Source organism: Sesamum indicum, linkage group LG8 (genome assembly GCF_000512975.1).
Source record: "Sesamum indicum cultivar Zhongzhi No. 13 linkage group LG8, S_indicum_v1.0, whole genome shotgun sequence".
NCBI lineage: Eukaryota > Viridiplantae > Streptophyta > Magnoliopsida > Lamiales > Pedaliaceae > Sesamum > Sesamum indicum.
The window spans coordinates 11,146,230-11,162,925 of record NC_026152.1 but is presented as its reverse complement, the minus strand read 5'-3'; the positions used below and the strand labels follow the sequence as shown (position 1 = coordinate 11,162,925).

The 16,696-nt window shown below is 34.1% G+C and overlaps 2 protein-coding genes across 11 annotated transcripts; both read left to right on the top strand.

Moving 5' to 3' along the window:
• LOC105168265 (pantothenate kinase 1) lies at positions 1,194–9,992 on the top strand. Of its 4 annotated transcripts, XR_002287596.1 has the most exons (11): positions 1,194–1,488; positions 3,017–3,226; positions 4,164–4,210; positions 4,677–4,793; positions 5,935–6,054; positions 7,082–7,176; positions 7,306–7,399; positions 7,841–7,972; positions 8,624–8,736; positions 8,915–9,027; positions 9,318–9,458. XR_002287596.1 is itself a non-coding variant. In XM_011088275.2 (10 exons), exons 1-10 carry the CDS (start codon positions 1,395–1,397, stop codon positions 9,550–9,552), a joined length of 1,257 nt encoding a protein of 418 aa, XP_011086577.1. In that variant the 5' UTR covers positions 1,200–1,394; the 3' UTR covers positions 9,553–9,992. The 4 variants fall into 4 exon arrangements, 3 of the variants coding, with proteins under 3 accessions (XP_020551586.1, XP_020551585.1, XP_011086577.1); XM_011088275.2 differs by lacking the exon at positions 8,624–8,736 and having other exon boundaries at positions 1,200–1,488; positions 9,318–9,992; XM_020695927.1 differs by lacking the exons at positions 3,017–3,226; positions 8,624–8,736 and having other exon boundaries at positions 1,198–1,488; positions 9,318–9,992.
• LOC105168263 (AMSH-like ubiquitin thioesterase 2) lies at positions 11,215–15,670 on the top strand. Of its 7 annotated transcripts, none has more exons than XR_848323.2 (9): positions 11,215–11,452; positions 12,188–12,504; positions 12,692–12,781; positions 13,319–13,381; positions 13,499–13,573; positions 14,568–14,630; positions 14,848–14,900; positions 15,017–15,267; positions 15,368–15,670. XR_848323.2 is itself a non-coding variant. In XM_011088272.2 (9 exons), the coding sequence occupies exons 2-9, from the start codon at positions 12,307–12,309 to the stop codon at positions 15,387–15,389; spliced, it is 735 nt and encodes a 244-aa protein (XP_011086574.1). In that variant the 5' UTR covers positions 11,215–11,452; positions 12,188–12,306; the 3' UTR covers positions 15,390–15,670. The 7 variants fall into 7 exon arrangements, 4 of the variants coding, with proteins under 4 accessions (XP_011086574.1, XP_011086575.1, XP_020551587.1 ...); XR_848322.2 differs by having other exon boundaries at positions 15,017–15,279; XR_848321.2 differs by having other exon boundaries at positions 15,017–15,287.

Genomic DNA, 16,696 nt, shown 5'->3' with positions numbered 1-16,696 from the left:
TAATCTATATATTAAAAATGCTCGAAGAAGTTAATATTGTCAGCAGACAATAGTTCAGTAAATATAAATTTTTAGATGCAAGCTATATATACTCGATTGCAAATCTGTAATTGATTATTATTTATTATAATTTTTCACTCTTGATCATAATAAAAGAAAATGTCATTATTTTGATTATATTTTTTCTTTCTTATGACCGGAATTTCCATTCTTTTTAAATTTCAATGATTATATACATTTGAAAAAGTTTAACTATGTGATAAAATATATTTCGTTGATACTTAATTGCATTTTTAGTCGTATAATAACATTAAGATGTAATTAGATATTGACATCAATATAGTTATTGATTAATTATAAATAATTACTACTTACTAAATACTGATAATTAATTGTTAGGTAGAAGTTGCTATTAAATATGGTTACTTATAAATTGTTTTAGATGTTCATAATTAATACATCGATTATGTAACCAATTACCCGAAAGAATTATTAGTTATTTATACATAGTTAATCACAATTAATATGCTGATAAATAGTTACTTACAAGATAAAAAAATTAATATAAATAATAAATAAATCTTTTTTATGCCAGAGTATGATTTAATTCGGTCTAGAAGAGCTAACAAAATTAAATAAGAATAATTAATTACATCATACAATATATTTTAAACCATTAATTGCGTAATTTACATCTAAATTTTTATATTTACTCGATCTATTATGATATTATCTATCTCATTTATTAAATATAAAGTCAGAATATTCAAACCACTCACTAGAATGATAGTAATAAATCTTGATTTATGGTCTTTTTATACGAATCACTTATGCACTTTGAAAAATTATATATTTTTTCACAAGAAACGTTAATATTATTTGTAAAAAACTGCACCTATTTTTAAAAAATTACACATATATTTAAAAAACTTCAATATCATTATACACATTGGCGTTGCTTTTTCTTTATTTTCTTTCTGTCGGGATGTTTTATGTAATTACAAAAATATACGAGTAATTTATATAAATAGAGTATAGTTTAGAGGTGTAGATGTAATTATATCATAATAATAAAGTGTAAAAGCGTGAGTTTATGTATAAATTGGTTGCGTCTGCAGGATCTGACCGTTGCACCAGCCGGTCTGCCTGACTCTACTCTACCCCTATTTAACTATTGACAAAAATAATGAAATGCTGGTGAAGAAATAATAATAATATATAAATACGACGGCTTTGGACGCTCTTTTGAGTTGGTTGGATTTGAGTCAGCAGCCATTGTTGACAATCATTCGTGTTTTTCTATGTATAAATATGTAGAGATTGACTGGCGACTGGATAGAGGAAATTCGATTGAACGGGGAGGGTTAAGATTGAGCGGTGGAGGATCGTAAGTAATGGCGGGGGATGGAGTTGAAGTGGCGAAATTGGAGGAGAAGGAATTGAAGCTTTGTGAAGATCAAGTTTCACATCTTGCTCTGGATATCGGAGGTAAATACTCGCTAATTGCTGTAGTACTTGGATTCATTGTTTTTAACTTTTTTTTTTTTTGGAAGTTTACGTTGTTTGAGTTGTTGAAGTTTGATTTTGCGGTCATGATCTAGGACTATTATGGGATGTTAATGTTGCTGTTTTTCATTTCTAGGAATTCAGCGAGGTGTTGATTTTCTCTCCATTTAAATGTGCGGTGCTGTAACGAAATAAATTTACAGCCATGTTCATGTTTAGAATTAGATTCATTCACCTGTTTCTTTGCTGTGTGGTTTATGAACTTGGGAGAAATTTTACTACCTTTTCTTGGTTTGCTTTGCATTCAGTTACTTAAGTTCAAGTGATCAAGTGCAAGATATAAGCTAGTTCAATTGTAGTACTTAGTTTAAGAATCATTTTCATCTGCAAAACAAAACCTATGCATTGTTATTTTTCTGGAATTGGAAAATTCTACGCCGGGTTATGCTGGCTTGAATGAACTCTGAAGAGTTTGCTAAATTGGCTAGTCCCAGCCAAATCACACAGCAATCAAGCAATTGAACTTTTCTGATTCATCATGTCGTATTGTTTCGTCTGGATCAGTATCCCCAGCTTTCAGTATCAAATTAACATTACCAACAGGACAGACAAATGATACTTTATGAAGAAGGTGAGGAGCTATTATACATGCATTTTTCTTACAAATGTCATATACAAGCTAAAGGCAGAGCGACCTGCAAACAGCTAATAGTGTGTCCTTCTCCCCAACTCAGTTCTTCTCCTTGGTTGCTTTTCTGAAAGACGGGGGTCATACTTGAGGAGTAGACAAGTAGTATATTTTGCTATCAGATAAAATTGTTGTCCTTTGGATTCCACTTCTAAGCCAATATATTTTCTCCATTAGATTAAATGCAATGGTATCACCTATATCAGTATCAAGTGTTCCAAACATCATAGAGATTGTCGCGTCATTGTCAAGAGCTCATCATCTGGGCCTTTAAATCCAAGACCAATAGTTGAAAAAGACTAGTCGTACTTGCATGAGTGATTATCGGCATTCTGTTCCTTGTGTCCAGAATTGGTGAAGTTCAACTCTAACAACACGTTGACCTTTTTTTCAGTGTATCTTGTGTGGCAAACAACCTGATCAATGTGGTGTGTCTATTGTAAGTAGAAGTCATGTTAGAGACTGACAACCCAGAAGTAAGCTACTGTCGCCTGGCATCTAGGTGGAAACGTAAACGTGTGGTAGAGCTATTCTTCTTGCTGGCCTTAGAAAAAACCAATAAAGTATATGTTGTGTGTGGATATACATGAGTCTGATAGATCCAGCAAGATCTTGATAGTGAAGTATCAACATGGATATAGTAGCAAGAAAGGATTCAAGAAAAAACTTCTAGATGGAAAAGGAATGGTCAAAGGCATAACTAGTAGTTAGATATACTTCAAAAAGCAACACATCAAATTCAAAATGCTAACCTTTTTGTCATACAGAATGTGAATTAACCTGTCAAGATATGCATTGATCGTCTCCATTTCTTATCTGTAGGTTCTCTAATAAAGATGGTGTACTTCTCCAGTAGCAGTAGTTGCTCTACTGATGATCAGGAAAATGGCTTTATAAGGGAGGGAACTAATACATCCAGTGGCAACTTAGAGTATAGGGTCCTAAGCGGGAGGCTTCACTTTCTGAAGTTTGAAACTAGCAAGATAAGTGAATGCATAGAGTTCATATCTTCAAAGCGCCTTCAGCATTATGGTATGTGCTTCTGTCATGATGAACACATTAAGATGTAATAAACCTGAGAACAAGTATTTCTCCATATCATTTCTTCAACAAGTGCAGTTGTACCTACTCCTATTGCTGTGGCATTCTATCTGTGCTAAATTTTGACTGAAACTTAGAGTTGTTTGATAGAGATTGAATATATCTTGAGCTAAAAGAGATGCGTCATGCTCTGCCTGCATCAACGTTTTTGACTAATCTCTTCTACCAAATATAGTTCAAATAACAATCTAGGTTGGGAATTTTCACCTTTGTCTTTTATGATTATTAATATATAATTTTTTTTAATGCGGCCTTGTTGGGGGGAGGGCGTGTGCTGCTGTTATATCCTGAAGAACATTCAGCAACTAAATGTGTGGCTGGTAAGGGACCTTCATCTCCAGGTGCCTTGTGTAGGTCTGCCCGTTTTCAACTATGGTTGTCCAACCATACTGCCCATAGCAACCACTGCTACACTGTGATACAAGTTATGAGCATTTGAAGTAAAAGGATCTTGAAAACTTCAGAGTTACCAATGTAATGCTAAATTTGTAAATTTAAGGCTTAAGAAATAAGGTTACCTTGAATGCCAATCATTCTACTTTTGCAGTGAATATGAGATGGCAAATCATTATTGGTGCTGTCAGATTGGTTGGGTGTAAAATCACATGGTTAAGCTATGTTCGCTAATTTAATTAGGTATCACATGGATTAACTTCCGTACACAGATATCAAAGCCACCTGAGGTGCTAGAGATAACATCAATATCACAAAAACATTGTTCTGTGAAGTCATTTAGACATTACATGATTATGTTGTGCATTTACCCTTGTAAACTCATGCTTAGCTGAGGAAACTTGTCTGCATTCTCTATCTATTCGTGTGTGTTGGTACTGCATGTTTTCCCTTCTTAGAGGCTCTGTGAATACAGGTGATCAGGGTGATGAGGCCCCTGCCGGTGACAAACACATTGTTAAGGTATTTTTTCTTCAATAGTATCAGATTCCGTGATTGGAGAAATCTTAGTCCTTTACTGCTGCCTTGTCCTCAATCCTAACAAAGGATCTTAAATTATTGGTTTAATCATTTCTAGTTTCCAAATTATAGTGAGAAACTTGGTGTTAGTGTTGAAATCCAATCAAAAACCAACCGATCAATTTAGACATGTTTCTCCCGGAATGATATTATCTATTAATCACTATATCAAAATAGAATAAACTCCTTTGGATGGTCTGGATCGACAATTGGAAAGAAAACAGAAAGTTTGATCGTAATTGACGAACCTGGAATTTTCTTTTGTCCTTCTGACCTTAGATTATGTGATGAGATTCTATAAAAGGACACCCTTCGATGTCCTATCGCACATAAACCAAAAATTTGGTCTTGGGATTTAGAAATATATGAAATATATTAACTGACTATCTAACTCAGTATCTTTCTGAAGGCCACAGGTGGTGGAGCATTTAAATTTTCCGATTTATTCAAAGAAAAGCTTGGTATTATCTTGGACAAGGTAGATGAAATGAGTTCCCTTGTCGCTGGAGCTAATTTTCTACTCAAGGTAGGCAATCTAATGAATGAAGAAGCATTTTTTTATATATGGTATCTTTTTCGAATTATACAACTGAAGTCTAATGGTATTCCACACTTCAGCACATGTTTCTTCTCCGTTGTTTTTCATCAATCTAGAGGAGTGTGTATTGTAATCTATATTGTATCTTCTTTTGCTTTCTACTTTGATATTCTCATTTAAGTAATGCTCTCTCCAATCAATATTGAGTACATAATTCAATGTAACATTTCTCTTGTTGGTATTCCTTTAGTAAGTAGAATGATAAAAAATAATGGATTCACTGAGTATTGGAAGGAGTAATAAGGGAAAGGACAAAGTACTCTTGTTTCTTGCTTAAAACTAAAGTGGAGGCAATTCTCTGTTGCAAAGAATGAGCTTGGTGAAATGATCATGTTGCTCAGTGATAGCTTGATCTTGATATATTCTGTCTATGCTTCTTGTTAGTAGGAATTCCCTTTGTCTCCATCCTCTCTTGAAAGTGATCAAGCATTCATCATTTATGGAGGAAAGTATCTTATGAATGGTATCCATGTTTAACACCTATACTTCCTAAAGCTTCTCCCACAGGATCTTTTCTCTACATAGGTTCATTTCATGCTAATAATTTATTTATATCTTGCTAATATTTCTTACAGAAGTATTCTCAGAATCCTGTGTGACGTACTTAAGAAGTCTTGACAGTGTTAACTTTATCATCACCTATAAGCCTGTTTAGTAGATAAAATCAAATGTTGATCTGAAACGAGTCTGTCCTCTTTGAGGTTTTTGGTTTTACTCATAGCATGTGTTTAAGCCATAGTCTCATTCAAGTTCATCTGAAAATACAGGTTGATTAATTTTGAATTATCAGCATCTGCTTGACATTGTTACTACCCGTTATATATTTGAGAAAGTCTCCTTCCTTGTGGCTGCACTGGATTTATGAAAATAAACAATCTTATAATGATGTAACATATGTAAATACTTAAAGTTGATAGTAATTGCTTTCACAGATCTTTATATTTGTCATTTTTTTTTGGGTGTCCCCTCTTTTATCCTATCCTGTTTACATTGTCTGTAGGTGCTTTTGAAGCATCCTTGTTGATTTAGCTGACATGTAAAGTTTATATTTTCACTGTATCTTGGTTAGGCAGTGCACCATGAAGCCTTTACCTATATGGATGGTGTGAAGGATTATGTCCAGATTGATCATAAAGATTTGTATCCTTATCTCCTAGTTAATGTGGGTTCTGGAGTCAGTATGATCAAGGTAATCTTTCCTTTTATATATCGACTAGTTAAAAATTGAATTTATCAAAATAAAATATGTTTTTTTTAGAAAACTCAAGGGAAAATATAGGACAGCTTCAAGCATGAGGAGTTCTATTAGGTTTATAGCACGAGATGCCTTCAACTATGCCCACTTGGTCTAGTCTTTTGCCTGGCATCCCTTAATTCCTATTCATTTGACTGTTAGTCTTCTTATAGCCATATTTTATGCATTGATGAGATTCTGGAGAGAGACCAGAAAACCTTAGAATTGCGCTAGAGAATAATTGCTCAAAAACGAATCAAACTTGTTGTACTTAAGCTCTGGCAGCCACAGTCATAGGCTGATCATGATATATTTTTAGACCAATACCGGAAAAATAACTTAAGTTCTAGAATCACCCTAAGATGAATTTTCGTCACATGCCGAAGATCTGGCTTTTCATACAGTATCACAAATTGCCCTACTTAAGTCTTAGTCTCCCTACAATCACACTCTACAGCAAAGGAACTAGTGGACATGCTGTGAGTGACTTCCTAGACAGGAGGCACAAATAACATTGTTCTAGGATTGTTATATGCCTGCCTCAGTACAGCCCCTTAAAGTGGCAGAAACCAGATCACTTGCCTAACTCAGACTACAAGTCAAGCTGATATGTGCCTTAGGACATCCACCAATATGATGAAACTAAGCTAAATGCTTAAATGTTACCATGTTTGATATTTGTAAGTTCCTTATTGGACACTTCTAATAAGTTATACTTTACCCTGGATCCACATTGCACGGGCATGCTTTAATGTGGATAAAAATTCGTTGGCCATTTTCCTTGTATTTTTTAATCAAATTTGAAGGATTAGTTGGGGTCTTCTGGTGTGCTTTCCTGGTTAATACTATCTTGCATTTCTATAAAAAAAATATTCAAAATTATTTTGTATCGTGTCCTTTTGATGTGTATGAGAGTTTATACTTGTCCAAGTTCTATTTTTGTTTTTTTTTTATAATTATCTTTTCTCTTTTGGTTGGTTAGGTAGATGGTGACAACGAGTTTGAGAGAGTCAGCGGAACAAGTGTTGGTGGTGGTACATTCTGGGGCCTGGGGAAACTTTTGACCAAGTGCAAAAGGTTATTCCCTTGGACACTTCGTTTAGTGTGATATACCCTTTCTCCATAATTTGTTCTATGATTTTTATTTTGTCATTGACTGCCATGAAGGTTCCAAAATTCCTTTTCCTATTTGTCTTATTGTTTCAGTTTTGATGAGTTGTTAGAATTGAGTCACCAGGGGAACAACAGAGTGATAGACATGCTTGTGGGAGACATATATGGTGGAACGGGTTATTCAAAGGTACATCTCCGACAATGTTTCTCATAGGATTACGTGAAGTAGATTAGTACAAATGGAAGACGTTAGCTGAAATTCAATTAGTTACAAATCTATTGCCTCTTATTTCAATTTTGCGAAATGTGAAATCTGCGGCTAGGGCCTCTTCTTTTTGTGTGTGTGTGTGTTTACAATAACTTGATAAATGGAACTTCATTTTCTGTGTCTAGTAAGTTGCAAGTGGAACGACTAGACTGAGGTTTTACTGCAACGGCATTCTACCCTAAAAAGATGGATTTTCTGTATTCTAAGTGCTTAGTGATTTAATGGCATCATAGATATTGCATCCTCTCATGTGAGAATCCATTAACTTACACTGTAGGGAGTAGGTAGCCTGAACTTCTTGGGTGATGTAAAAATGTCTATTTCTGATCAATCACTAACTTTTTCTGGTAATTATTTCAGATTGGTCTTACATCAACGACCATTGCTTCTAGCTTTGGCAAGGCAGTATCTCAAAACAAAGAACTTGAAGATTACAGAACTGAGGATGTAGCCAGGTCCCTGTTAAGAATGATCTCAAATAATATTGGACAGGTCAGTTAAAAGAAAGTTATATTCTTACATCAGTTAACTTGTATGCTTAAGCAATTACATTTAACTTTTATTTCAATATGCTTGAAAAAGAAACAATAATCTGTTGCAAAATTTGATGTTTGAGTCATCCATGTTGATGCTACAGTTTTACCTATTTTAAATAGCAATGCTAGATTTCAAGAATTTCCTCTTTACCCATTGGAAAAGACAAAAAGGTAACCTATCATTTGATGTTTAAAATCAGAATTCATGGTTTAGTTACTCACTAAAGTAAATGATTTAAAATGTGAAAAGGGAAAGGTAAATTTGTCCAAACCTCCATGTAAAATACTATACCTAAAAGGTTTTTTTTCAAGATCATGCTGATCCTTGAATTCAGGGGCCTGTGGGGAAGCATCATTTTCCAGGCTAGATGGAACGTCTGGGTTGAGCTTTTTTGGGACTTCAGATTGTGGTTGAGGTTTATGCGCCTCAACCGAGTTTTTTGTTTACCTGTTAGAAGTAACTTAGTAGCGAACATCTTAACAATTTCTTTTTTATATTCACGTACCTCTGTTTTATACATTAGATTATATAGTAGATATCTTAATTTACTAGTACACTGTTCTGGCTCATCTATCCTTAATATGGCTGTATAACGCAAAAATGTAGATGATTTCTGCACAGACTATTTTGATGTATATGAAGAAGTACAGTTCTCACCAAATAGTTCCTGCATTGAAGATGGTTCTCCTGAACCTGCTTTGTTATGTCTGCGACAAATTGTATGTCAGTTGTGATTTCTTCAACTTTGGTATTTGCAAAAGCCTTCGAACATGAGATTTAAAAGGATGATTTTTAACATGGAAAAATTTATCAGTTGAATATAATTTGAACATGTCATGTTGATATGTAATTTTAGTTATGTTTATCTTATTGTTACCTTTATTCTGTTTCTGTCAGATTGCTTACTTGAATGCGTTACGCTTTGGACTGAAGAGGATATTCTTTGGGGGTTTTTTCATTCGGGGTCATGAGTATACAATGGACACAATCTCTGTCGCAGTTCATTTCTGGTAGTTACCTGCTTTTGTGTCTTATGATTCTTCAGCAGTCTGATGAAGCATTTCCTACTTATCTTCTTCTTTAAGAAAACATATCTATATTTAACTCCAGAACTCAGCTTTGGCTTTCTACGTTTAGATTGCCAGCTCAAGCTATTAAATACAACAGCCACTTGAACCAAATGAGCATTTAGATCATGCACCAGTGTTATTTTAGCTGAGCCACAAAATTATATTCTCCTTTTTCATTGTGTTCATCGTCAGTATGGACTCGTAATTAATCATATCGACGTAATTTTCAGGTCAAATGGTGAAGCTAAAGCTTTATTTCTGCATCATGAAGGGTTTCTGGGTGCTTTAGGAGCATTTATGAGCTACGAAAAGCAGGGGTGTACAGATATTGCTCATCAATTCATGGAAGAACACTCTTCGGTAGCAAAGAGTCCATTCTGCACAAGTGACAGGTTGGAAAGCTCAACCCATACTGATGTAAAAGACAACGGCTGTATAGAATGTCGAGTGCAAGTTAGAAACTGAGAGTTTTTTGAAGACTGCACACAAAGAAGGAACTGCCTGTCTGGAAATTCTTTGCTGCCTACTAAAGTTAGCAACCTACACACTCTAAAGATTTCCAAGGCTAAGATTGAGGTCGTGGTTCTCTCATTTCTTGTAATTTTAGTTCATCAGTGTAGTTTTGCGGTATATTACATTTACACGTATGAAGTGGGAAAAATGAGCTCCCCTTTGTTGTTATGGGTAACAATACAAATCCGCAATTTCTATGTATATTGTACAGAAGGGTTGTTAACGGGTTCTGTAGATGTTACACCCAGTGTATAATATATTTGATAGATGGATGATTGACATATACCTCATTTTTTATAATTAAGATGTATATGTCATTCATCCCTGCACCAGTGTATCATGTATTTAACCTTGTTAATGGTCAGATTTTCAGTAAAATGTTTAGTTGGATTCTTGCATTCCGGCAACGAACGCCTAATTTTTCTTTTACTTTGTCCTAAATAAGTATTTAGGTCAATTACTAGTAGACATTCTCTAAAAATGCTAACTTATACTTTTTCTTCAAAAAAAATTCAAAATTATATTTATACCTCCTCTGAGAATTCACTGTTTATATATATCTCCCTTTCGTTAGGGTTTGGACGAAAAATGCTGATGTTCGCAAAAAAGATACATAAAATTTTTAATTTTACTTTTTATTTAATAATTTTATATAATAATTTTGTACTTGAACAATGTAATGATGTTAACTTCATTAAATTATCAATAATAATAATAATAATAATAAAAAGAACTTCACTCCACATATATATATATATTACATTTATTCCTTAAGTATAAAAATATATATAAAAATATTAAATGAAGGAAAAAATTAAAAATTCATGTGATTATTTTTGTTAGCGTTAGCATATTTCGTCCAAATTAAAAATTAAAAATGTTACATTCATTTCTATTTTTGTTTTGGATATAGAACTTTTTATATCCTATAGAAATGAACTTATGAATTAAAATAATTTTAAATGCAAATTTACATATCAACGACAGTACCTACCCTTTAGTAAAAGTCAATTCACCAATCACTTACAAGCACTGGTGAATTTTTTCCTCATAACAAAATATGCATAGATAAAATATTATTAATAAAAAAACTTTATTTTGGATAAATTACAATCATCTCTTTTAAAATTTTGCATAATTATAAATACTCTTTCATTGTTTAAAAGCCTACAAATGTCCCCTTCAAATAGAAATTAACTATGTAGCGCATAAACTGTGAGGCGAGCAATGCTATTTTAAGATATTTTTTTAAATAAAAATATTTTTTAAAAATATAAAAAAAAACAAAAAAAATTGAGGGTGGTAAAATGTAATCCATAGGGCATATTACAAAAATATTTTAAATTTTTTACAAAGATCATAATTCATAATATAAAAATGATATTTTGGTCAATTTATTATAAAAATGAATGTAAATTTGACAAAATGAGTTTGTTATTAAATAGATGTTCTAATCAATATATCATTTGTAAGATGATAAAAATTTATAATTATTTTAAATATTAGGGGAGGTGGTTGTAATTTATTTCATTATTTTATATAAAAGTAAACATATTTGGAGGCTTTTTAATCACTATATAATTTATAGGGTAAATTGCATAGCACCCCCTGTGTTTTAACACTTGGAATATGGATGAACAGAAAACATTAGTCCACCCTCGCCTTATCACCCTCACAGACCCAACAGGCCAACGATCAAATCACCTGCAACTTCTATTCTCTTTTGCGTAGAAAATCTGGGTATAATTCATCTGTTATACAGAGATTAAAGAAAGAACAGAGCACATAGAGAGATGTGTACGGCAGCTGATTCTTTCCTATCTGCCGCCACCAGTTTTGGCTGCCGATGATGGTGGGTCGTTCTTCCCTTTCTTTGAGTTATTGTTGTCGAAGCGTGTAGATTTTCTTGCTTGTTACGAGTTACTTGTTTTAGAATTCTGGGTTTTGTTTAATTCAATGTTATCAACTGTCATCTGCTGGGTTCATTTTCAGTTCTTGAGCTGCTGATCATATTCTGATACCATGAATTATGCTCCTTAATCTCAAATTAAATGATCTATTCCTGTTCTCATGTTCTGAATTAAGATTTTATTTCCTAAGATGGGACCTTTTTCCTTTTTTGGTTTTTCAATCTGCCCTATGTTTAATAAAGAAAATCATATATATTCCTGCGAACATGTATCACAGGGCAGCAAGAACATGTAATGGTCTAAAAGATATATAGGGCAATCAGTGTTTTTTGCATCATGACAACACAGTAACTGGGCAAGTGAACCTTTCTGCCAAACTAAATAACTACGGCTTTTGTTAGTACTCAAGTTACTTAGATGATATATGGGCCTGGATTATGATAAACACTCATAGTGAGGATGAATTGGGAAAAGTTCTTGATGGACTTAACTTGTTCGAGTGACATTGTAATCAGCAATTATTCAAGTATAGGCCCTTTTCATTTTCTGCTCTAAAAGGAGCCAGGCAAACTGGATTAGGATCGGAAACTAACCATATGTTTCAGTTTTTGATTTAACGCTTTCACAAGCTAGAACCTTACATACATTTTGACCTAACCCAATGAAGTTTTTTGCAGCTAAATTTATATTTTCAACATGTTTAACAAGGAAGAGGCTGTGTCAGCATCTCCAACAAATCTCAGCAGTTGCTGCATAGTTTTGACTTCAATAAAGTACATGATGGCCAACTAGTTCCATGGCTGGGGAAATTTGTTGCAAGATTGATGTGCATTCCGTCACAAAGTATTTTCCATCCCCCGGAATCTCCTTTTTGCAGCCTCCTCCTCATGGACCTGAAACATCACGGTTCTCAGTTCCAAATGCAGTAGATGATCAATCAAATTTGTCAAGCAATGAGCAAGCAGCATCTAAACATCTCAAGGACATCCATATGGTAAGATATGAAAATCCAAAGGGTCGCACTTCTGATACTGAACTTTATATTGGTAAAATGTATATCTTTTGCTGCTAATGATGAATACCATACTCTACCACACCATTTCCTGGTACCTAAATTGCAAATTATTTTAGAGAAATATTTGATCACTATATAAATACTTATAATAATGAACATTCATCAGTCAGGATGCCTGATGGAGGATTTTCTTACTGCTGCTAGGGAGAACACTGAGAAAAATCTTGAGACATGTGGAGTTCTTGGCGCCTTCCTTGTAAGTTCTATTTATTCTATAATAAGTATTATATGTTGTGGAAATCAGCTGTCAGGTATTTGATACTGTTATGAAGAAATAACAACTGACATGGCATCAGACAAAAGTTTGCATTAGTATCATATTATGTCATCAGCAACCATTTTTTTGGCACCAACACAAGTAATAATTGCGTTAGTTAAAATTATGAAGGAAAAACTAGCTCTACTACCGTATTTTGTTCTCACAACCAGTCGTCTTGTCTTCCTTCCTTGTATTCTTAATTATGAAGAGATGCTCAATCCTTTCTTTATAACATTCTTTTATTACAAGATTCAAATCAAGTTTCTTCTTTGCCTTTCTTGATAAGCAGCAATAATTTTTCTTGACAGTAACATCCTCCTTCTATGGTCTGTCATGGTCAAGGGTTTTAAGGTGGATTCTTTTGTCCTGTTTCACGCTATACTAGTTTCCATATAGTACAGAAAAATGTCGGTACAAATTGTAGAAAACATGTTATTCCCTTGGAATTTACTTTGTTTTGGTATGATTGTGCAGAAAGATGGAACATTCTACGTCACTACTCTCATAATTCCAAAACAGGAGGCCACCTCCAATTCTGTAAGAATTCCAGCCTTTTCATAGAATGGCAATTTAAAAAATGAAAGACTTCCTAGTTGCTTTTCTAAGCTCATTCCTAATATACCAAGTGTGTAATTTTGTCGTTCTGTTCAATAGTGTCAAGCAGTAAATGAGGAGGAGATTTATGCCATTCAAAACGAAGAGTCCCTATTCCCTATTGGGTGGATTCATGTACGTTATTCAGTTTCTTTTTCTTCATCAATATGCCCACATTTGTCAGGTATACCACTACCCATAGTAGAAAGTGGTGTCAAATAGACAAAATGGAAGATTAAAAGTTTTATGCATGACGCATAGCCATATTATGAATGGACTTGGGGCATTATAGTTGGCATCAGAGCTGGCTTAGAAAATAGGACTGTCGAGTCAGTCAATCCTGCCTAAAGGCCTGATTGCTCGTGGGCTGAGCCTAACCAATTATGAGGACTCAACAAGATATAACAAATGGTATGGCCTTGGCCTGTGGTTGGGCTGAGCCTAACCAATAAGCATAGTTGAATTATGTAAAAAAAAACAAAAGCAGGCCAATGCTTGTAAAAGTGAATCCTTGAGAAAGAATGAGGCTCCTGTGTTAAAGGATATTGCGGTAGCTTTGCAACGGGAGTTGTTGAAAATTGGTAAAGACCAAACGTAACTACCTTCAAGGGCATGCAGTTAGGTGATGTGTGGTCCCGTATCATCACATTTTCATCATGGATGTCAAAATTGATCAGTTTTAACTTTTACATCAAATAATACCTGGCAGTCCCATCTTCAACTGGTGATTTTATTGTTAACAAAATAATCTTTGATTTTGATAAATATTGCAATATTTTTTACCGCATCTTTTTATCTGTTTACACATGTGAGTTCTTTTACTGGTTATCTTTTTCTCAATAATTTTTGGTTATCAAGGGGTTGCAAAGTTGCAACTTATGCATAAGTAGCAAAACCATGAATTGCCGACCTTCAGACCAAGATTCTGCAGCATCTACATTCTTGGCAAAACACCAGGAAGTATAACTATATATTAAGAAACCACTCCTTCCTCTAAAGTTATATTTCATAATTTCCATCGAATCAATTTCCCGACATTCCTATGTTACTTCCATTGGTTTTGTATGTTTACGTTTTACAAAGGGATGTAGAAGTTCATTTTTACCTGAACTTTTCTGTAACTTTTCAGACACATCCATCTCAGAGTTGTTTCATGTCATCAATTGACCTGCACACCCAATATACTTATCAGGTAATTGATCTCATTTCTACCGCAGGGTCTAATTGTATTTCACCATAACACTATTGTTATACTTCATAACTTTTCCTAGTTTTAGTGGTACTCTGCCTGACATTATTATCACTGTCACACTATCACCATGCAAGTCTCCTTATGTGCTTATTTTCTTCCGTCTCTCTTGCTTACATCTTTATATTCATAACCTAATTTCTACATTTCATCGGTTAAGGTGATGGTACCGGAAGCCGTGGGCATTGTCATGGCTCCAACCGACCATTCGAGGTCTTACAAAATTTTCAGTACTTCTTCTTTCTTTAAGATGGACTACATCTATTACTGTAAAAAATTTCTTGCACCATTAATCCCTCAACCATTTCCGGACCTATCTTTTGTCACAGAAAATGCGGAATTTTCAGACTGTCCGACCCTGACGGGATGAGCATTCTGAGGGAATGCCACGAAACGGGCTTTCACACTCACAGAGAAACATCTAATGGAAGCCCCATTTACGAGGATTCCACCAACATCATTTTCAACCCAAACCTGAGACTGGAAATATTCGATCTGCGGTGAAAATTTAACTCTCACGTAAAATCCTGTCTGTATCATACAACTTTGTATTCTGTGAGTTTTGCATCAGAGAAGTGAGGCAAGTGAATAGGTGAATGGGTATGATTGATCAGCTGCAGCATCTGCCTTTGTGTATGCTTGCTTATATGATGAGTCAATTTTACGTATACTTTGTGCAGGGAGGTGGTGCCCCCTTTGTGAACAATGCCGTACTGTACCGTTGGATATGAGAAGAGCAGCCCATGTGCATGATTGTAAGGTTCTGCTGCAAGGATGGTTGTGGACAAGAGAGTGAAACAAGTCGCTTATCATGGCAAGAATAATCAGGATGTATTAGTCAGAGGAAAGTTTTCTTCTTATTTGTTATATGCTAATGCTGCTGTTAGTAGTTCTTGAAGAACTTGGTTTGTTGCTAAGAGACCAAACTTAACTTGTATATCTCAAATGGAGAAATAAAGACGAGAGTTCTTGGTTGCGTTGAAAGATGTTCTGTCCCACTTTGATGTTACGCATTGATGTCGTACCTACGTGTATACAGTATGCTGTTTCATTTTAAAATTTTAATTTTAATTTAATTTAATTATATTTTTAAATTTTCAAAAGGAACATGTGTCAATCATATATTGGTATTACATTCATGTGTAATACTTTAAGTGTGATAGAAAATTTTCACCGACTAGTTAATGGGAGTTTGGCGGGGGAATTTTGAATAATTATATCCACCTTTCGTAATTTCTTTACCGGGAAAGTAGAGCAATTCACCAGAGTTTTTCATTTGTTCTTTTTCTATAAAATCTCCCAAGAGATTCGATTTAAATACAAGTGTGTTGTGCTGAAAACTCAAAATATTATCTTTTAAAGTGTTTGCTACTCTAAATCATGAAAAAAAAAAAAAAAAGAAAATACACCTTGATTATCCAGGATGTGATCTTACACAACACATAACCCTCAAAACTATACCGGAAAACTCCGGTTATGATTATCTGATGCTTAAATTATTAGGTCATAGAAAAAAGATAATGAAAACTGTAAGAATATTAGAATAGCAAAAGTTCTACCTACTGCATGGAGGACTTTATGATTTCACATGAATTATAAACACTAAAATAATACAATGATCATGATAATCAGTCCGTACATATTAAAATTTATGGTCCATCGAGCTCGAATCGTAAAGATCTTGAATGAATAAATTAAATGTACAACTTATATTAAAATAGTAGATATTTTGCAAGAATCCCACATCAAAGTGGAACCCTAACATATGGATACAGGCAATTTGTTGGTAGGTGATGTTGAAGTACATCTATAACCAACATAAGATTTTCAAACACATTGAAATTTGGAAGCCAATTGTTGGCTCTAAATAACCAACTCAGCAATAAGCTCAAAATTCTTCCATAAGATACCCAGATGAGCTTGCACGCCACCCAAATCACCTAAGCGTCCAACACTTCCTCACTATATCCAACTTGAAGTCATTCAAATTTTTTTATATTTAAAAATAA